Genomic DNA, 21,506 nt, shown 5'->3' on the forward strand with positions numbered 1-21,506 from the left:
ATGTACCATAAATAATTACTTAATCATACTAAATAATGTTTTTAGTGATACGTAATTAAAATAATAATTGAATAAAGTTTTCGTTTTTATAATATACGAAAATTGTTTATACTATACTTTCTTATTTATGTCATTAAATCTTTTGTCTATTATTTTTGAAGTAAGCAAATCAATGAAAAGCGTTGAATAAGTCAACTTGACTTCACTGCAAACTTCTTATCATAGCTTTTTGCCGGTCTCCGTCCAATTTCTAATAAATAACGAAAAGTATAATTCCAAGATAATACAAATATGTCAGTTCAAACTATTTTGTTGGATTTTTCTATGGATCCTGCTCGTTTAGGTGATGAAAGTGGACAAAAAGCTGTATTTAGCCAGTTGGAAACTGTGCTTAAGGATTATGTACCTAATCTGATCTTAGCTGCTGATATTAAAATAGACGGTGGATCATTAAAACTCTTAACTGGAAAGAAGGGTACAACTGTGTCCGTGAGATTGTTTGATCGTGGTCTTGTCACGGTGAATATTGAATATTATAAAGAGGACAACGTGGAACCATTAATCAGTTTCAAGGTTAGCTCAATTCGCTTAAAATAGAATCGTTACACTTCCGCTATGTGATCATTTGATTTATATTAAATTTAGATATCCCCTTTTTAAAGTATTATACGATTGATTTTAAATTAAAATGTTTTAAATTTTTTAGATTTATTCTTTAATTAATTGAAAAAAAAATCTTGAATTAAATTGTGTCAATATTATCTATACCATAATCTTTGCAAATAAAACAATGCAGAATTATCAAAAAAGAATTAAGGTTGAGCGTGTCATCTTGTTTTAGTGTTCAAAGCTAATGGAAAGTTCAGTACGAATTTCTTTGGAGTGTGACAGACTAAAGCTTATGCCAACAATCAAAAGGGGTTATAAATATGATGTTTATTTAACCAGCTCAGGTTGGCATAAACAAAGACTTAAATTTCAAAGGTTTTAGTCCTAAGCACTTAGTTTTGACCTACATACCCACTTAAGCTTACATAGTATACAAATGTTATTTATTCAGATGAGACAAATTAGGCATTTAAAGGCACCAACATAGTGTATATATATGTATTATAAAATTATTTTTAATGGTAAAAGTTCATATTTTTTTATCTTAAATTAATTTTAGACACATGCAGAATTAACATTGTTATCAAAACAGCTTTTCAAACAATAAAATGCATTAATATTTAAATTCTTAAATACACATTCACATAGAGTTGTTTTTTTCGAATATTACACTAGTAAATACACTTTGTCTCATTATTTTTGCATGAGTGTTCATTTACTAACATTGTAATATTAGTTTTGAATACCTAGGAATCTTCCAGTAATCTGTGAAGACGCTCAACCTTACATTCTCTTAGTTTATACCCATAAATGTATAATGTATAATAAGTTTATGCATGATACCTTTGTTTTAATTTTTTCTTTTTTTATTTTGATAGTCGGCGAAAGTCTTGGAAAGTCAGCTGAAAAAGTACATCACAGTCTTAAAATCTCAAGCATTCCCCACGATAAAACGATGCCTATTCGGCAGATATTTCCCTACATCAGGTATGTCAATTTTCTTACTATAAATATTAATTAACATTCCTTATAAATAAAATAAAAAATTAACAGACAAATTAACTAAATTTTAATGATTTATGAATTATTTATATTTTATTAAAATAATTGAATTTTAACATAACTTTATGTAAATATTTGTAGTTTTCCATATTTGTAGTGAGCATGTTCTTAGAGTGTTTCTATTATTATTTTATAGTAAAATAAAAATAATTTCAGACGAAAGATTGCTTGAATATGACATTGATGGTGTTTTGTTTGATGAACAATCGTCATTCCAGAAGATCCAAATTGTACACTCCAAGTCTTTTGGTAATATGCTGGTGCTAGATGATTTACAAAGTAAGTAAAATGAATTGACCTAGTTACCTAAACATATTTCGAAGGCTTTTAATTTATGGTTGATATTTTATTGAATTTGTGATGTAGTACTTAAAGAAATAATTATTTTCTATGGCAGCTACTCAACAATCTCAACAGCAATAGTTAACAATCGTATTTTTTTCCGGTGCGATGGTGTAATGTCATATTATATCTGGTGAAAGCTATTGTGTTTTACTTGTCAGTTCTTCTCGGCTAAATGTACATTCTAAACCTGTATTAGTTTTACATTTATCTCGTAAATGACAATATAAAAGTGCTTGTATAGTATATATCTGTTCACTCACGAAGCGCGTACCTCCACGTTTACTATCGGCGATCATTAATAAATAAAACGTAATTTGGTGCAACTATGGGGCAGTGCAAGGTTTTAGTAGGTTTAAAAAAATAGAACGTATTTAAAATACTATATTTTTTATTCTATGTATGTATAATACAAAATTAAAGCAGATAAATCAGGCTCAGCTTAATGTAAACATTAAAATAATACTAAAAATCTCAAATAAATATGCAATACACATTTAGACTTTATAGACCATAAAATCTAAATGTGTACCTATTGCTTATTATAATAATACTTAAATTAGCGTTTCAAATATAACAGCATAACCTGCAACCAAATAATACGCAATTAATAATAAATATATATTCCTACCTTCTATGCAAAGAATATTTTAAAACATCATTTATAGATTTTCTATTATGGTCGAGTTTCGCGAGCGTTGCGTTTGAAATGGGAGCTTCCGTTTAATTAGTTATTTATTAATTAGCAGCATGAAATTTTGCCACATTTAAATGAACCATGTAACATCGATTATGTTTTTAATATATTTTTTTACAGATATTTCAGAGGCTGATCTTATTTATACTGAAACATTGATGCAAAGAGGCAAAGAAAGCTACGAAGGAAAGGAAATCGTAATCTTAGGTAAAATAAGTTTTATAAAAAATCAACGAGTACCAACTCGTTGAAAATCAAATTATCGGTAGGACTTGCCCAGAGAATATATTTAATGTGTGGATATGTGGTGGTTCCACTCATCACATATTCTAGCACCGAACATAACATCTTAATTCCCAAGGTTGATGGCATATTAGCAACGTAAAGAATTAATATTTCCTACAGTGCTAATGAAAATGGGTCGTGGTTACCACTTACTGTCTATTTTACATACAATAACTTCATTATTTTTTTTATCTGAATTTAGGCGTTTTGTATATCATAAAACACTCTCGAATGTTTTTCTAACCCTAAACGTAATGTCTTCCATGTAACGAGGTTTTAAAGCCTACATTTAGTATATAACAGATAACATTTAGTAGCAGATTGTAAATAATACCACAGCTGAGCTTAAGCTTCGCTCATTTTAAGTAAAACATGTACTGAACTCTTACTCCAAATGTTGACCAATTCTACATATACAAGTATGACACTAATCTGTTTGCAATAATCAATAGTCCCATATTAACCAATAGTAGATGAGGCTATTTCAGATCTGATACTTTTCCGAGTCAATGAAAATAGTTTAAATTTTTGGCCTTGGGCCTTGATTTGTATAGTCCTGGTCCAAATAATACGTAATGTGTAGCATTTTCTATACGTAATTATCATTATGTATATTTAACAAGTTTAAAATAAACTGATTAAAATAATCATCATTATACAAATATATTAACGTAAAAATATCTCCTTTATCTCTTCCCGTTTATTTAAAAAATATATATATGAATTTTCGATATTAATGTACAGATATATACCGTATTCGGACAGTATGTTCCGAAATAAAATAATAATCCGAGCTCATTTCACAAATGAATATCCCTTATGATTTTATAATTTGGTTCAAAAGGTTCGATTTAAAAAGGCACGCGAATATATTGTAATTTTGTACATGCAGAAATATCTCATACAAAAAAACTGAATAAAAACCAAGTAAGGTTTAGGCAAGGTTATTTTACTTCTGTTTATTGTTACTTATATTTTTTGATAGGGGGCGGCGATGGGGCCCTCCTGTACGAGCTTCTGAAAGAGAACCCAAAGTATGTTTGGATGTTGGAAATAGACGAGCTTGTTATGAAAGCTTGTAACAAACACCTCAAGTCGATCTGTGGAGATGTGTTGGAGAGAAGAAAGGGATCCAATTTTGAGGTAGACATTTGTTTTATGAAATACGTAATCTAATGTATTACTTATATAACTAATAATGTATAAATAAATTATTTTGAAAAGTGCCAAATTATCTATGCAATTGCAGTAGAATTAGATTATTTATAATTTTCAATGTTTGTCCAGATAATTGTAGAAGATTGCATGTTGACCGTGAAGAAGTTCACAAGCGAGAATAAAAAGGTTGACTACGTGTTCGGTGACCTTACCGACATACCGATATCAGAGTCCGCGTGCGGAGAGCTGTGGGAGTTCATGATGAACATCCTGCGGGCCTCCTTCGACATACTGCGACCCACTGGCAAGTTTATGACACACGTGAGTGACATGCCATACATACATATGCTACTGTGCCCTGTCTCGACGCTCAGAAAATTTTCATAGTGAAAAAACCCTGTTACATAATGTTATGCACATTATTTTTAAGACATTTCATAACATTATGTAAACTCGTGTAGTGTCATATCTGCGAAACATCCAATTCAAAGCAAATTAAAATTACTCATATATGTATAAACCTGCCACTGAAATAATGTAATGACTTCGTTTTCAGGGAAATGGAGCGACGTCGCCCGAGTCGCTAAAGCTATACGAACAGGTATTGGTTAAAATGAAGCCGGCGGTGACGTTTTCGAAATGTAAGGCATTCGTGCCCTCCTTCTTGGAAGACTGGATCTTTTACCAAATAGCTTTTAAAAATCAAAATGGCGACGATTAATGACCAAAGAATTATATTGTTAAACTAAGCTACGTCATAAGTTCCAAATGTTCGACCTAGTTGTCCCTTCGTGATAATATAATAGTTAAGCACTTTTATTCTACTAACTAATAATTTCAACCCGTAACACAGTTGAGGGTGTGATTTCTTCAAATAGACTAGGAATCGAGGGATTAAATAAATTAAATTAATAATAATTTTAATCACACAAACGTTACGAACCCGAATACGGAATATATGCATGCCCAAAAAATCAACACAATACTTTTTCATTAGCTTGTGTTTCGAATGCTTATCTCTTTAAGACTCCTAACTACCCTAATTGCAGTAATATAAACTGTTTTAATGTTTAACTGTCTTCAGATTGATTTTCGAACAACATTTTTTCTTTTTTGTTTTACAAACAAAAAAGCATTTTGTTGCAGACCGTTCAAAAGAACTAAAAATTCTATCTACAAATGTTCCGTAGTCGGTTTAATAAATAAGGCTAGTGCCTCCCATGTCGATAATAGTTTACATAGTCAAAACTTTATAGGCATTAACTGGCAACACTGTCAATTTCGAATTTTATATTGATCGAGTTTAGCACTTTCAGTATCGTATGTACAAAGTATGATCCGAAACAGTGGTTTCAAATGTAACCCTTACTAAGTTGTAAGTTTCGATAAATATTCGAAGTATTTATATTTAGACGGGTATTAGTTTATGATGTAATCAATATTGATTCTACAAAAACAGCAATGGGACAGTCTTATGTCAAAACAATATGATTTCAATTAAATTGAAATCACAAAAAAAAAACTCGTCGCGATATGATAAATAATTGCTATCGTATTACCATAAGAAACATTCACAAACTATTCACGGGCAACGACATGAAATTTAAGTTTTATTTGATTTAGCACAATAACAATTAAAATAGTACACAATATACATTTACTTCCGTTGTTTAATTATTTATACTTTTGATCTGTCATTGTACACTAAATTATTTTTAAAATGGTTTTAACGAATTAAATCTGCATAAATTTTTCAAAGAAAAAACTTTTTACTCGAGAGGAACTAGTTGAGACAAATACCAGTGTCTCATGGAAAAAGGACAAAATGAAACCACGTTATTTATGGATGTTCCCTTATAATGTAATCCGTGGAAGGCTATATTTATACGATGCGAATTATCATGACCCTCGACCGTTCCATTCCATACATGGCCACTTGGTTCATTCAGATGAATTAAAACGTGTAGTAAATAGAATTCACATTTCAATATTTTCGGGTTGTGTAACTGCAACCTCACAATGTATTATCCATTGTAAGAACGTTTGTCTCGATAGTAATTGTATTCGCTATTAATATTTATCAATTTCTGCTATTAATATAGTGAATATTTAAAGTCGACTGCCGAAGTTTGAAACCAATATCCTGGAGTTGATATTTTTTAATATGACTGGATTTATTTTCTAAGTGAAGTTGATAAAAACTTGAATAGTCTAGGATTTGGGAATTTATCCAAAAAGTTAGATGATCACATTCATTTATATCATTCGGTCGTTCTTATTCAGAATAATTGTTGGTTATTATTATTGACTATTAACTTTCGTACAACACGCTGTTAATTTAGTGACTAGTTTTGTTTTTGAATTATTTTTAGTGCACCATTCAAGTTACTGTTAGGCCATGTATCTATTGTTTGTGCTTGTTTCTTTGTTTTATGAATAAAGTATTTGAATTAATTTTGCCTTTTATTTTCTTTACTATGATGTGATTCAAAATTACAACAGTAAATAATAGTTTTATTAATTTACAATGAATATTTCATTTGATGGTAAATCAATACAGTCAGCAGCATAAAAACCTCAATGTCAAATATTATGTTGTAACGATTATGGCGATTGGTCAAATAGTGCAAGTCTGTTGACCAAATACACCAATGACTCTTTTAAATTTTATAAAATTGAGTATTTATTATGTGTATTCTTTTATATCACAATACATTATCAATAAGTAGCCCAAAAAGAAATGAGCACTTTTGCAGTCTGTAGTTGCTTTGAATGGTGAATGGGTATTATATATGTATATATAATAACTATTGGACAATTGTTTAATACATAGAAAAGAGCTATAACATATTTAAATATATTTATTTTACATTATATATACTTAATAAAAAATAATGGAACATATCAATACAACTTATAAAGTTAAGATTTCCATTTTTAAAGCCAAATATAATATTGTGTTTATTCAAAATATAGACATTCTTAATCTTCTTTGTCTGCTACAAATTTAGTGAAAACAAAATATGATGAAAAATGTTATATATAATTATGAAAAAAAAAAAAAAGAAACAATTTTGATTGACATTTGGCTTAAAAAAAGGACTGGACTGGCTAAAAAGAAAAATTGTTATAATAATATTTACAATGCAATAATAGAGGCTGTGAATATTTAGCTTATAATATATATTTTTTAATGAAATTCATACTTCAAGTTGGAATTTTAAATTAAATTTGATTTTAAATAAAATAACAAAATAAAAATGTATATGCATGGCAGGGATTCGTATCTGCAGCCCCATGGACCAACATCTTTGGATTTACAAAACCCTTTTATGTGAGCTATGAGCCCCTCATCCTTTTTAATGAATACAGTACATTAGAAAATGTTTTAATATAAACAGCCCCTAATAATATTTCTTTGCATAATATATAATGTTTTTTTTTTTTATAAATAGTCTTAACACCAGCAATAAAAACTTATAAATACTGTACATCACTTAGTTATTCAGCTTGTCTCAGTCTTGCAAGTCTTTGAGTGAGTTCATCTTGTTCCTGAGACACTGTTGCAGTACCCACTGAGGCACTTGGTACTCCAGATGGTAGCTCCATGTTTAGTTCCAAACTAAAAACATAATTATTATATTTTTTTCCATTTAAAATTATTTCAAATAAGTATAAATAATAATTTATCTCTGCATGTAGTGCTTTCAGGTGTAAATTGTCTTGACCTAATCATTCAAACTCAAAGAGATATTAGGCGTTATCAATATTGCCAGCTGTTGATTATTGGCTTATAAATAATATGACAAATAATTGTTAGCACAGAAATATTTTTGCACAATAATATGTAATAACATCAATTGTGGTAACTATTCGAGATGATCTGAATCAACCTATTTCTATTCTCATCAAAATAAATAGAATATGAATATATGACAACGAGACTTTAATATTAAATGTATAAGGTTTATAACATACCCGGCCTCATCAGCAACCTGTTGTAAGAGGTTATCAACATCACCCTGTGGGACAGTTGTCGTAGTAGTTTGTGACATTGTGTTCTCCATATAAGATGATTGGACATCTAAATCTTCGAACTGACTTTCAAATTTATCCATTAGATTAGATATTTTCTCGAGATTCATTGATTTCATTGCTGCATCCATTGCCTTAACTACACCAGCCATTGAAGTTGTTACCTGGAGTTAATAACTGGTTTTTAATTTTATCACACTATTAATTAAACCTTTATGTAATAATAAGGTAGAAAAGCTATTAAATATTTATTAACAAACTTAAATTATTTTATTCATAAAAATAAATATAATATTACTAAAAGTCACACCTTTCTTGTTGTGAGAGCAGTCTGGACTCTACTAGACACAGCATCGACTCTTGCTGACATACGTAAGTAATTAATGGCCTGATTTTTCTGTCGTATTGCATTCTCAGCATGAATACGTGCAACTTCCATGTTCCCTTTCTGAATAGCCTTTTTTGCTTTCTCTTTTTCTAGTTTTTCCTCTTTTTCACATTTTTTGGAATTTCTCTCTAATTCTTTCACAGCAAATTTTAAATTGAACAGATGCTCTGAGAACTTTTGTTGAGGAATATAAGAGTATACATTAGATCATCATGTACCTAAGTTACAATTAATTACCATAAATACTTGTGCTTACCAACAATCAAAACTTACCCCAGATGACAAATAATAAAAAGTTGGGAGGAAGATATGTTTATTATTTAGCACCAAATGGTTCATATTAAATATACACATACTGACTTGATTTTTTTTTTACATTATTATAAAATAAAAAGGATACTCTCCATCGCAGACGATGACATTTCGTTACCCAGTTTGACGGCTTATTTATAACAATTAACAAAAACACACAGGCTTAAGCCTTTCTTATTATAAATTATAATGTAATATTAAAAACAAAATGAAATGCAATCAAGATGAGTCACAGTTCGCAATAATCATGAATTATGAAAGAACAACAATATGATATGAAATCGTAAAATGTCAATGTCATTCAAACTTTCAATGTAAAAAAAGCTAAAATTACAATCAATTAATAAAATCGTTAATGATAATATTATCACTTTCAAAATTATCATTTAATTGATTGAATACAAGAAATTATAATATTATTATATTATATAATCAAATATTTATTGAAATTGCTTGTACGAGTATCCGTATAGATAAACATTACCTGGGTTAGCATTGTCAAGTTGGTACACCTTGAACCAACGATACTGTCAAAATTAACAAACAGCAGAAAAGTCATTCGAGTCTGATTTTGGATTTGGAACGGAGAGATTGGAGTTGTGTCGAATAATCTGAAATTTTTACAGAAATCTTTTTAGTTATTAATTTATTAAAACCCATTTTTAAATTTTAGTGTTATGTTTTGTTAGTCTGTAATATTATTTCTAAATTTTGGTTGGTTTATTATAAGCAAAATATTAGTTATATCGAATCGGTAAAGGACGTTCTTTGGGCGTAAAAAGAAAATGGCGTGTGCTACACTCAAAAGAAATTTGGACTGGGAGTCATCAGCGCAGCTGCCATCAAAGAGACGAAGATGTGCTTTAATTGCTGCAAGCTCGAGTACAAGTCCTGGAATAAAAATGTCGGACACCAAAAGTTCTGTATTTGGAGAGACCGTTAGTGCACCTGTAAAATTGACCCCAGGTTTGTTTATTTTTGTATAACTATGTGGTTCAACAAAGAAGTTATAAATCAAACCTTGATTACTATAATGCGCTAAGTATTGTTTTGTTCTAAATGTAGTTATTAGTCAGCTGTATGATTTATCGCCATTGTTTTTTTTTTTTGATATCGTGAATATTATTTTTATCATGCGAGAAAGGGACAGGTGATGCGCTATGACCGTTGGGCGTATTGGCTTTGTTGTTTTTTTTTTCTATTTTACAACAAAAAAAAATCAACGAAGACCAAGCAAGTTACATTTTGATTTCTTTATTGCAACTTTAGGAGTGCAAGAGACAGTAAAGTTTTTGTATTGCATTTTGTTATAACCGCGTCCACTATGCGTGGAAGATCGCATATTATCGCTGAACTGCAATTAATCTGAATCTCTATTGTAAGCAATAATTATAATATCATTATTTTGCATTTATTTTTTGGCCTACGTTTTTGTTTATTATGTGATTGTTCTATTTAGTATAATGAGAAAAGTTTTTAACATCTTAACAAACCTTAAGAAATGTCTTTTTTAACAAAATATTTCTAGAGGGACATATTTAAAAAACGATCTTGTCATCGATTTTATTTATTCCTAAACTTATTATTACTCAATTATAAACCACAATGTTCAATAGCTAACTCAGTTCTTTGTGTGCAAATTTAATTGTAACTTAATTTAAATAATTTACTATTAAATCACTTTTTCAATGAAAAAATTGTGAACATCATCATTTTTTTTTTTTAATGAAATACAACTATTATTTAAACGGAGAACAAAAATAAATAAATCACTCATCTAGATGCACATTTTAAACCTTTTTGTAATATATTTAATTAGGATATAAAATATTTTATGGCTTTATCAATTAAGATGTTGCTCAATTTGGCTTTCTTGTACGTTATTCCTTCTGACATTCTTGTATACTCTGTGACTGAGTATAAATTAAAATTAAACTAGTACCAATTAATCTCCTCATCTCTTGTCCATCTTACATGGCATTATAAAAAAAGTCTACCATTAGCACAACTAAAACCCATGTAATACGCAATGAGTGGCATTAATAAAATAAAAAAAATGATAAGATCATTTTGTTTGTAACTGAGTGCTTGTAAAATTAACTCATTTTTTTTTATCATTGTAAAAACAATAATCTTCCAGAGCGTATGGCCCAAGAGATCTATGATGAGATCAAACGGCTTCACCGACGCCGGCAGTTGCGGTTCGCGTCAGGCGTTGCTGCATCGTGCTCGTCGTCCAGTGGTAGCGAGGGCGATGCATCGCCGCCCCATCACTCGCACGCTACTCAAGGACAGAAGATGCATCACAGGGCATTGTTCACTTTCAAACAGGTATCATCCTAGTTACTGAACTCAAAACAGATTTCTGGATGGCGAGTCCTACAAACCTATCTGAGTAATTACTGTTACTGGGTGACATTATGTACACCAGGTATTCTACAGTCAAGCACTCATTTTGGGTTAGATTTAGTAAAAGTCATCACGATTTTGGAGAAACAAAGTGTTGTATATGTTAGAGGTTTGGTCCCTGATTACAACAATACCACTCGCATCGTGCGAAACTGCACCATTCTCGAGAAAATTAAGAAAAACTATCATAACCTATATACGCGGAAATATGGCAAATAAATCGTAATATCATATACCTGTAAGAGCAGGATAAGTAACTATTTTGTTTAAGTTCGACAAGGATGCAATATACATAAGATGCTTGTCATATGTCAAAACTCTAAATAAATGTATCAAATATCATGAATGTCACATTTTTCATATTTAAATATGTTGTTAATTGTTTCTTTTTAACTCGCATAATTCGAATGAGTGCTTATTTTGTTTGTTGTGATTTATTTTGATGATTTTGCTAGAAAGCTTACATTTATACACTTGATTGTATAAAATTGATACAAAACCGACTCTGTTAACTCTAGACTCAATATGGTCTTGTTGGTCTTACCCCTAGAGTGTTTTTTTAAGAAACCGAAGGAGGGGAAGTTGCTGCTCATCCCGTAGCGCCGAAGGCCACTTAATTTCGAAATTGTTGATAGATAGCCTGATTTGAGGTTAGAATTATAAGATTAGTTTTTGCCAATATCTCAGGAATGGAGCAAATTCGCATGATGGGAATGGTACCAGTGGATAGGGAGAATACCCATAGCCTCCCCCACAGCTCCTCTACCTCCTGCTCCTGCACCCAATTACTAAACAGCAACCCTCTTCTGTAAACAATTCAATAGCCGAAATCTTTATTCAATATAAGTAGATTTTTGACAGTCAATAAGCAAGTTTAAAAGCTTCAATTCAATACCATTAAACTAAGAATTGAATTGAAGAACTAAACTTGCTTTTTTTATTGATTGTCAAAACGTCTACTGGTTTGAAAAATCAACACCTCAGGCCTGTGAAGAAAAACTGGTGAAAGAAACTCAGTAGAATTTTTTTATTAGAAGTAGCTTGGGAATAATTTCGCCATTCCCAGGGTGGGCAATCATCTAAAATCTTTTTATGTTCATTGTTATATGAATATAGAGGTTAATCAAATGAAAACTATAAAATATTATGGAACATTGACCTACATTACAGAATACTATTGAATCAATAAATGTTTCAATAGCTTTCCGTATTGAATTACTATGCCCTTTTCTAACCACATTATTTTGCAAATAATTTGCACAGGTGCGTATCATTTGCGAGCGCATGCTTCGCGAACAGGAGGCTGCCTTGCGTGCAGAGTATGATTCTGTTCTAAGCAACAAACTCGCTGAGCAGTATGAGGCTTTTGTGCGTTTCAACATTGATCAGGTAAAATATCAGCGTAGGCTAGAAAATTATATCATTTAAAGTTGCAAAACTACACCTATTATATAAGTCTATGAGGATACATTCAATGTATACCAATGTTCAATGTGCCATTATAAGTTTGAATGACTTCCTAACTAAAATTATTAATGTAAAAGTACTGTCTTTTCATGTGCTTTATGTTTATAACTTATCTCAAATGAAATGATGATGTAATTCTGTCACTTATATCAGACAACTTTTATTAAAACAAGGAGGTATAAGCATAAGCCTTCTACAAATGAGAGGAGAAGAGGCCTTTGCCCAGCAGAGTAACCTTTATAGGTTTTTAATTTATACCTTATATATATATATAAATTAGTATATACACACACCGTAATAAATATTTTGAATATTTTACAGGTACAGCGTCGACCTCCTCCTAACACATGCATGCCTCTTGGAATGGATGCTGAGCATATGCATCAGGATCTTGTACCCAGCTGTAAGTCTCATTCAATACCAACTATATTTTTGCATACAAAAACATATTTAAAAATAAGTATGATTAAAATTTATGTTTGTTATAATAGTTGTTTATGATTGAGAGTTGTTAATTATGATTCAAAAATAAATAAATTCTTATTGAAATATTTAAAAAGGGTTAGTGATTAAAATTTATGCTAAATCAAAGCTAGGCAAGTACCATTGACCCCTAGATAGCCCCAGGCTCGTTGGCAGGTGACACCCCCTAATTGTGCTTTGAAAAAATTGAATTTGGTGGACAAAGCTCCAAAACCAGTTTACTGTCATATAACCTTAGATGACATAAATGTTCTCAAATTGTTTACCATGTAGTATGATAGTTAAACAATCATTTTGTTCCAGATCTGTCCTAATAACAAAAGAAGGTGGCTTGCAGCATTACACTGCAAAATATCAAGACAAACATATTTTGGTATATGTGAATATTATATGCGGGAAAAATATAGAGTATCCTAATGATGGATATGTACATTGTGAGTGGAATTTAACTGTGACCAATATTGGGAAACATTGCTTGTTACATGTCCATACAGTATTAAATATTCCTTACAGTTGTTATATAAAGGTTAGCCAATATATTCATATTGTTAGGTTTTCTACAATACCTATTTTCCCAAAATATCCACAATATTGACACAGATAAATTCCATGGAATGGTCATGCCACATAAACATAAATTAGCTTATAACGCTTAGTTAAGATTTGCTGCATAATTGTGTTCATAGACTGAGAGGATTCACGGGGTTTGTATGAGGTGACATGGCTGTAACTATGAGGATTCGTTTGACCATACTAATAACTGGTTCGTTTGGTATGCAGCCACGATGGAACCAAATAAAAACTGATTATGTTTTCTAATATGACAGATACTATAGATAGACTAGTATATCTAATAACACAAATAAATTCACACAGAGTGCCTGTTAAGAATCATTCTCATGTGTTGATTGCGAATTAGTTAGCCATAATTTTGATTTGTTTAATTATTTTTACTTTACTTTTAGCGTTGTCGAAATATAGTTGTAGTATATAAATTATAATTTTTATTTCTTTTGTCAAATCCTGCTGTGTTTAGGTAACACAGGATGTATTTTGACAAAATGTCCTTGTATCAGACTATTTGATAATAATCTTTCCTTTACTCTTACAATAGTGTATCTAAATATATGAAATTAGTTCTCATATAGAAATTTTTCGAAAAATAATCTTATTACTGATACAAAAGGGCTAATTAGATAGTTAGTTTTATTTAATTTTTTAAGTTATTTTTTTCTCACTTATGTATTGTGCATTCACAATTACTTATTGAGTTCTCTTTTTGAGCACCATTGGGCTTTCATTTAATAAATTGAGTTAATATTTTTTATTGAATATGAACAGGATATAATTTGTTACCATGCATTTTTCAATAAAAAAATTAGGATAGGTCTTTTTTAAATTGTATTATCAGCTCATTATTAGTAGGTTATTGGCGTTTAAGAACTGAAAATAAATTAGCTAAACACCACTATAATTGATTTTTAATTAAACCTATGCTTTAATTTTCGGATACTAGGATTCTAACTGCATCACTTAATAAAAACAAATCTTTAACAGTTATATTTATAATATGCTTTCTTGGTTTTGATTTCAAAATTAAATAATTAATAAAAGTATGTTGTTTGTGTAACTCAACATACAATACATAGTCTAAGAAACGTAAAAAATATAATGCCAACAATTTTCATTATAATGTAATTAAAACAAAACTGATATCTAAGACTTTCATTTCCATATAATAACTGACTTGATTTTTCTTCCCTGCCTATAAAAGGAAAATGGTACGAAATGAAAATTAATTTATAAAGAACCAGAGGCTACAAAAAAAATACAATTTTCTAATTATTTGGTTGATATTTCAGGTGCTTACTCCTTTTTTTAATGATAAAAAAATATCCAAAAGTATCTTTTTTCCTCGTTCGTCATTCACGTAAAAACAACGTAACGATAATATTAGACTAGACATACCGTTTAACTTCAGGGGAAAAGTAATATGAGTAACAAGACGTTTGGAGTAGACCAAAAAAACTAATTTTTGGATTCCATTGATACTTATCCCATTTTCTTTCAATGTCCAGTATTACATTTTAAAAAAGTGGGCATTAAATTATAAGAAAAAAGCGGTTAACAATTTGCTTCTTATTCCCCTTTAGTTAAGCGTAATGAAACTATTTGGAATTGATGCAACAATAGAATCGTCTTTGCGACCTTTGAGCAGTTGAGGTTGTTATGTATACTTTTAAACTTTAGTTTATGTTTTAAATTATTTTTATATAAAGAAAATATTATGAAATAAAAACAACTTGATTTTCGTAGAAAATGCTTGTAGCTAAGGTAATGTATAATATTCCGTTTTTAGTTGGCAATGTTTAAATTTTGACAAGTTTGACATTGACAATTACATTGTCATCTTCTGAGTCGATTTCTAAATTGTGTCTTTTTGTGTATTCATAATTTCATACGAACCACTGTAAGATATTCCCAGTTTTCCAACATTAGCTTATAAAACCTAAAAATGAGCTTTGAAACATCAACGAACAACGGTAATAATAGACCCGAACGGAGATACTATGATCGTTCTAAATGTGATGATCTTCATATATCGAGAACGGATATGAATATGTTGATAATGAATTATTTAGTTACAGGTACATTCTATTGTTTTAATGTTTATAATAAATCAAAAAAATCTGAATGCTTCTGACCCGAAAAATAATATTTACCTATATAATTATGTTGTCTAACAAATAGAACTTTTCAGTAAAGAGGGCAGTGTACTTTTGATATATATATTTTAGTTATGTCCGTTTTATTAAATGTAATTTATCCAAGTTTAAAAAAAAAAACAAATTTAAAATGTACTTTAACCTACAGAAGGTTTCAAGGAGGCAGCTTTGAAATTTCAACAAGAGGCAGGCCTACAAGAACCAGCATTGTGTAGCTCACTAGATGAACGTATCATGATCAGAGAGGCAGTCCAAAATGGACGTATCCCTGAAGCCATTTCAATGGTTAATGCCCTACATCCAGAATTGTTGGACAATGACAGATACTTGTACTTTCATTTACAGGTAAGATTTCTTGCTAAGGAACAGGAATATTACTGAGCGACACAAATTTAATAGTTAACCCTTAACCAACTAACCACCTATTTCTGTCCATTAATCACCTACTTCTGGAATCTCCAAGTTAAATACTTCAAATATATAAGATATTTCTTGTCTATATTTATAGCCTCTTATAATATAAATTACAATATCATCTCATGATATTCTTATAAAATAAAAATGTTGCATAAGAAGCACAAAATTTCAACTAATTTGTATCAATTCTACTAAATTGAAGACAATAACTACACAATGAAAGAATAACATTATAATCAACCTTCAACCAAATTGCAAATGGAATTTGCTTTATGATATTGTGCTACTTTGTGTACAGATGAAGGATTAACAATTGTCAGTTTGCACAACATCTGCAGTCAAATTAAGTTCCTAACCACTACAATCCCAGTATCATCCACATCCAATATATTTGGCTGAATTTTTGATTTTGTGTTTTTGTTTTAATTATTTATAGTAAAAAAAATACAAAATTAAATGAGAACGAAAAAAATCACACAATCACTTAGATGCTGTCACAGAGACCTGTAGCCGAATATTTTTACTTACCCAGGCCAGATGCGTGAATAAGCATAAACAAGATTTTGTTTATATATTTAGAAAAGTTATCTAGATACACAATATCTCACGACACGCATGCAACTCGAAAATATACACTCAGAGACTGGTGGTGGTTGGTTTAACCCTTAAGGGTTAACACACAACTTTTTTAATTATAAATAACACATTGATAAAAAATAATACATTGCATTGTTGTAGCAATTGCAATTGCTGGAATTAATTCGAGGAGGACGGGCAGAGGAAGCCCTTGCCTTCGCAAGTGCCACATTAGCAGAAGCTGGAGCAAATGACCGTAATGCTCTCACTGAGCTAGAGAGATCTCTTGCTTTGTTAGCTTTCCCAGACCCTCACACTTCACCATTTGCTGACCTGTTGCTACCCTCTCATAGTCAAAAGGTTTGTGAACAGTTAAAAATTTTATTGATCATTAATAATTATGTCATCAGAAATATCTATTTAGGTAGAAAAGGGAATTGTTTTTTTTATGAATGACCTAATAATACATTCAGCATCAGTTTTATGTCTGAAATTAAATAAGAAATAACTAAAATTGATAACATTATCTGAACTAATTAATGCCAATCAGTTTATAATGTTTCTTTTGCACAGATTGCAAGTGAACTTAATGCAGCAATACTTAAGATGGAGAACCAAGAATACACCAACCCAAAGTTGTGCAGTCTTTTACGGATGATACTCTGGTCCCAGAGTGAACTTGACAAACATGGTGTTAAGTACCCAAAAATGACAGACCTTGCGAATGCTACTATAGAACAGCCAAAATGAAATAAGTTTCGAAAGAAGAGTAATATGTTTAGGTGTGATTGAAAAACTCTTTCAAATTCAAATGTATGACAAATAAATTTATATCTTTTTTAGAATATAAATCTTTCTGTCTTCTAGACTAGATCATTGAGAAAGAGTATTCAACATGAAGAAAGTGTATTTTGTTAGCAAAGATTAAATTATAAAATTAACTAAATGTGATTGTACATTGTAAATAATTAACATTTCACAAGCAACCTTAAAAATAATTAGCTATGACATCTATTTCAAATTTAATTTGTCTTGGTAATTATTTTTAAATACACAAGTAATAGGTACATATAATTTTTTTTTTATTTCAATGTTTGACAATTTTTTCTCCACATATTGTTTCATTTTTTTTTTTGTATTTGGTTTAATTGAAGGTAGATAACTGGTAGAAGCTCAGCTAATCATCTAATGACTTTCTCTTTTCAACTTAAAATTATCTAAATTTATAATTCTAAATAAAATATGTAAAATAATAAGGATAGCTAGATTTAAAAAGTCATTTATTAATCTCTCAGGTGTAAGACATTTTAATTGTTAGTGTTTTCGTGAATGTTGGAAGATATTTTAAAAGCAGTCTTAAATATTTCAAATTAAACTAAAAAAACTATTATTAATTAATTTACCAGGAGTAAGTAAGTAATCTAGAAAAAAGTAATCAGTCACATTGCAGTTACAGGTAAAAGGTATATTAGCTTTGATTATTTTTTTTATCTAGAGAGAGCAATAAGTTTCGATCGCAATAATCAAGACAATTAATATATATTTAGTTAAACCGAATATCATTTAAGAAGTTTTAATCAATTTAGTTACATTTTTTATCCAATATGATCTATAGCCTCAATGGATAACTGGATTCAATCATTTTGTGATAATAATAAAAATTTTGTTCAATAAGGTAATCTATTATCAATCTCGGCTCGGGAATGTAAAGCTAATATCTGCAGTGTTTGCTGTTTTGCTATTATAATTAAGTAATCTAGATTAAATTAGTTTACAAGGAAAGTGGTAAAGGTCAGCTTAAGTTCCAAAACACTACGCACTTGTGCAAAAAAAACGTAAGGGTAACGTAAAGTAATAAGCGTGGGCTAAATTTCTAATAAGTGTCAAATTTATTACAACAAAATATTTTATAATGACTTAAATTAACAGTCACTTGGGAATTTATTAGTACAAAAACTACCTTTGAGTTAAATTTACAAATTATTTAATGCATTCTTCCGTTATGGAAAAAATAATTTATAATTTAATTACTGATGATAAATATTACTCAAAATATTTTTAATCATCCTCCAAAATCTTTACCAAAAGTATATTTGCAGGACCTAGTCAGAGTTTAGAAACTAATTATTGCTTGATATTCGTTCGACATGTACAAATACGGAAGCTCTTTCTAGGTAAATAAATTAATGAAGCTTTTAATATTCAATAATATATCTTACAATCGTAGACAAAAAAATCTTTTGAACTTTGATAAATTTATAAGTAATATTTTACTAATATTTAATTCCAAATATCACTGTCTTCTAACAGTCAATAGCTATGGTAGTCAACAATTCAATATATTTATATATATTACCAATGTGAATGATGAATGAGCCAGTTTTGTGTGAATTTCTAATATTTTGTACAATGCCAATAATTGTCTGAACAAAGTTGATTGTGAATTAATATTGCTTGTGTATTACATACAAACTTAATTATACTTTTATTTTGTTTAGACTTCATAATAAGGAAGTTTCAAAACCTCTAGAATTTAATTAATTTCACAATAGAAATATGTAGTTTAGACTTCGACTTTTCAATAGTACACTTAGTAACTCAAGATTGTTGTACTGTCTTTATTCAAACCATAGGTTTTTTTATAAAATATTTTTTATTACCAAATACATTAAATAAATCAGACAGGTAAAATTTAGATTTAAGGATTTTATATTTAAAGTATAGAATTAAACATAACTTATGAAGTAATTACATGATATTTTATTTGTCTTCAATTGCCCTAATAAAACATAGTAATTGTTTATATACATATAGATTCAGTCATTTGTACATCAATTACATTTCATTCCATTTCCAGGTATAAAACAAATTATTCAAAGGTCTGTAGTATAGTGTTTGTCACCAGCCAAGTACATAATCTAATGCTTTTGATATGAGACCAGTGGACCTCTGAGGTACTGGAGCTGATGGAATCGGTGTAGGACAAAGTGATCTTGCTGTAGTTTGCCTGAAACAAAATTTTAATTGTAGAGATAGAGAGATATATTTAACAAGTTACCTAGAAATACCTGTATTCTTAGGTACTAAATGAAATAACCATTATAATATCAGTTTTGTAATAATATCATCACCATCGTCAGCTCATGTTAGTCCACAGCTGGACATAGGTCTTGGCAAACAGTGCCATATATCTAGGTGGGGAAATGACAATCATAAGACAGCAAGAAGGGTATAGAAGAGAAGAGCTGACGTTTGAGCTGTGGTGAGTAATATAATTTCTATAGAATCACAAAATACCTTTCTGTAAAAGTCCCTGGGCTAGCAACATTTATGCGAGGAGGTTCTCTACACTCCACTACACCAACCATGACACCAGGTAGCACTTGTCTTCCATTGAGGGCCATGGCCCTCTCCTTTTCAGCTCTAGTAGCATATCTAACATGAGCCCAATTACCTTGTGTGGGATATTGTTTATCTAAAATGTAAAAACATTTAAAAATTATTATTACATAAGCACTAAAAAGACAGCATATTAAAAAGTATATGATTAACATAGTAAAATGTGTTACCCAGTATGGCACCACAATTACTGAATCTTGCTAAAACTGTGTTTGCAGCATTAGGAGGAAAACCAAACACAGTTATCCAGTACTCGTCCTGCTCCTGGCAGCCGTCTTGCCACTGGTTTGTCAAAGACTGGTTATTCACAGATATATTATTAACATATGAATTCTGCATCATTGAGTTATTATTCCCATACCCTATGAAACTATTTTCTTGAAAAAGCGATTTGTTAGCCGAAGGCTCATTGCTTTTAATTGTATCAAATAAGTCTTCTATTGGTGGTCCATTTGCTTTGTTAGAATATGAAATATTAGGTGATGTTGGTATATTGGCAAATAAATTTTGTTGCTGGTTATAAAGAGCCTGTTGATGAATTGACATATTCTGCCTGTACATTTTCTGATCTGGTGTTGACGTTTGTGTCGGGCTTGCAGGTGTACCTGTGAATAAGCTCCTTATTATAACGGAAAATAATTAGTTAATTTTTTTTCTATAATTGTAATACTCACCAAAAGCTAGACTACGACCTTTTGTAGGGGATAAGCTATTTGGTCGAGGTGATAAGCTTGACAAAGGTGGAGGGTTTATTTCTCCTAATAAAAACGGCGGTAAATAGCCCACGTTTGGACTTCCAGAAGGAGAATGAGTAGGACTCCCTAAAGTCATTGGTTCCATTTTTAGTAATTATAAGTATCCACTTAACACAAATACGAAATTCAATTGTATATAATATTTGTAATTATAACCAAAATACGAGCAGGCCTTGTTTAAGCCAAATTCATCTAGGTATAATGAATATATTATCAATACCAAACCATCATGAGACAAAATTTGACAAGATCCGTTACGACTTACGATATACTGTCAAAATTAAACTTTATTCCAAAATAAAACTCGGATACGCAAAACGCAATTTACTCTACGGATATTGTTATCCGTTGATTGTAAAATAATATCGTAAAGCATTGATTTCATT

At 30.1% G+C, this 21,506-nt stretch overlaps 5 protein-coding genes and 1 long non-coding RNA gene across 7 annotated transcripts; 4 read left to right on the forward strand and 2 right to left on the reverse strand.

The window, feature by feature from the left end:
* Window positions 1-163: 163 nt before the first annotated feature.
* LOC113396370 (spermine synthase) lies at window positions 164-6,607 on the forward strand. Of its 2 annotated transcripts, none has more exons than XM_064215107.1 (7): window positions 164-573; window positions 842-953; window positions 1,828-1,950; window positions 2,831-2,917; window positions 3,981-4,138; window positions 4,283-4,474; window positions 4,710-6,607. In XM_064215107.1, exons 1-7 carry the CDS (start codon window positions 292-294, stop codon window positions 4,872-4,874), a joined length of 1,119 nt encoding a protein of 372 aa, XP_064071177.1. In that variant the 5' UTR covers window positions 164-291; the 3' UTR covers window positions 4,875-6,607. The 2 variants fall into 2 exon arrangements, with proteins under 2 accessions (XP_064071177.1, XP_026490071.1); XM_026634286.2 differs by lacking the exon at window positions 842-953 and adding an exon at window positions 1,488-1,596 and having other exon boundaries at window positions 168-573.
* Window positions 6,608-6,962: 355 nt separating this feature from the next.
* Window positions 6,963-9,157, reverse strand: LOC113396378 (charged multivesicular body protein 1b). Its single transcript, XM_026634294.2, has 4 exons — window positions 8,977-9,157; window positions 8,499-8,743; window positions 8,132-8,352; window positions 6,963-7,775 (listed from the first exon to the last, which is right to left on the reverse strand). Exons 1-4 carry the CDS (start codon window positions 8,996-8,998, stop codon window positions 7,655-7,657), a joined length of 609 nt encoding a protein of 202 aa, XP_026490079.1. The 5' UTR covers window positions 8,999-9,157; the 3' UTR covers window positions 6,963-7,654.
* Window positions 9,158-9,426: 269 nt separating this feature from the next.
* On the forward strand, window positions 9,427-14,721 carry LOC113396379 (akirin-like). The gene is made up of 5 exons (XM_026634295.2): window positions 9,427-9,854; window positions 11,029-11,219; window positions 12,561-12,686; window positions 13,086-13,167; window positions 13,551-14,721. Exons 1-5 carry the CDS (start codon window positions 9,674-9,676, stop codon window positions 13,559-13,561), a joined length of 591 nt encoding a protein of 196 aa, XP_026490080.1. The 5' UTR covers window positions 9,427-9,673; the 3' UTR covers window positions 13,562-14,721.
* Window positions 14,722-15,633: 912 nt separating this feature from the next.
* On the forward strand, window positions 15,634-18,021 carry LOC113396374 (glucose-induced degradation protein 8 homolog). The gene is made up of 4 exons (XM_026634291.2): window positions 15,634-15,895; window positions 16,122-16,318; window positions 17,129-17,326; window positions 17,540-18,021. Exons 1-4 carry the CDS (start codon window positions 15,763-15,765, stop codon window positions 17,714-17,716), a joined length of 705 nt encoding a protein of 234 aa, XP_026490076.1. The 5' UTR covers window positions 15,634-15,762; the 3' UTR covers window positions 17,717-18,021.
* A 150-nt stretch (window positions 18,022-18,171) lies between these two features.
* Window positions 18,172-19,714, forward strand: LOC135193320 (uncharacterized). Its single transcript, XR_010309159.1, has 2 exons — window positions 18,172-18,757; window positions 18,848-19,714. It is a non-coding gene; the product is annotated as an uncharacterized LOC135193320 (long non-coding RNA).
* On the reverse strand, window positions 19,704-21,402 carry LOC113396372 (nucleoporin Nup35). The gene is made up of 4 exons (XM_026634289.2): window positions 21,040-21,402; window positions 20,536-20,970; window positions 20,264-20,441; window positions 19,704-19,973 (listed from the first exon to the last, which is right to left on the reverse strand). Exons 1-4 carry the CDS (start codon window positions 21,203-21,205, stop codon window positions 19,865-19,867), a joined length of 888 nt encoding a protein of 295 aa, XP_026490074.2. The 5' UTR covers window positions 21,206-21,402; the 3' UTR covers window positions 19,704-19,864.
* Between the last annotated feature and the right edge of the window lie 104 nt (window positions 21,403-21,506).

Source organism: Vanessa tameamea, chromosome 6, assembly GCF_037043105.1.
Source record: "Vanessa tameamea isolate UH-Manoa-2023 chromosome 6, ilVanTame1 primary haplotype, whole genome shotgun sequence".
Lineage (NCBI taxonomy): Eukaryota > Metazoa > Arthropoda > Insecta > Lepidoptera > Nymphalidae > Vanessa > Vanessa tameamea.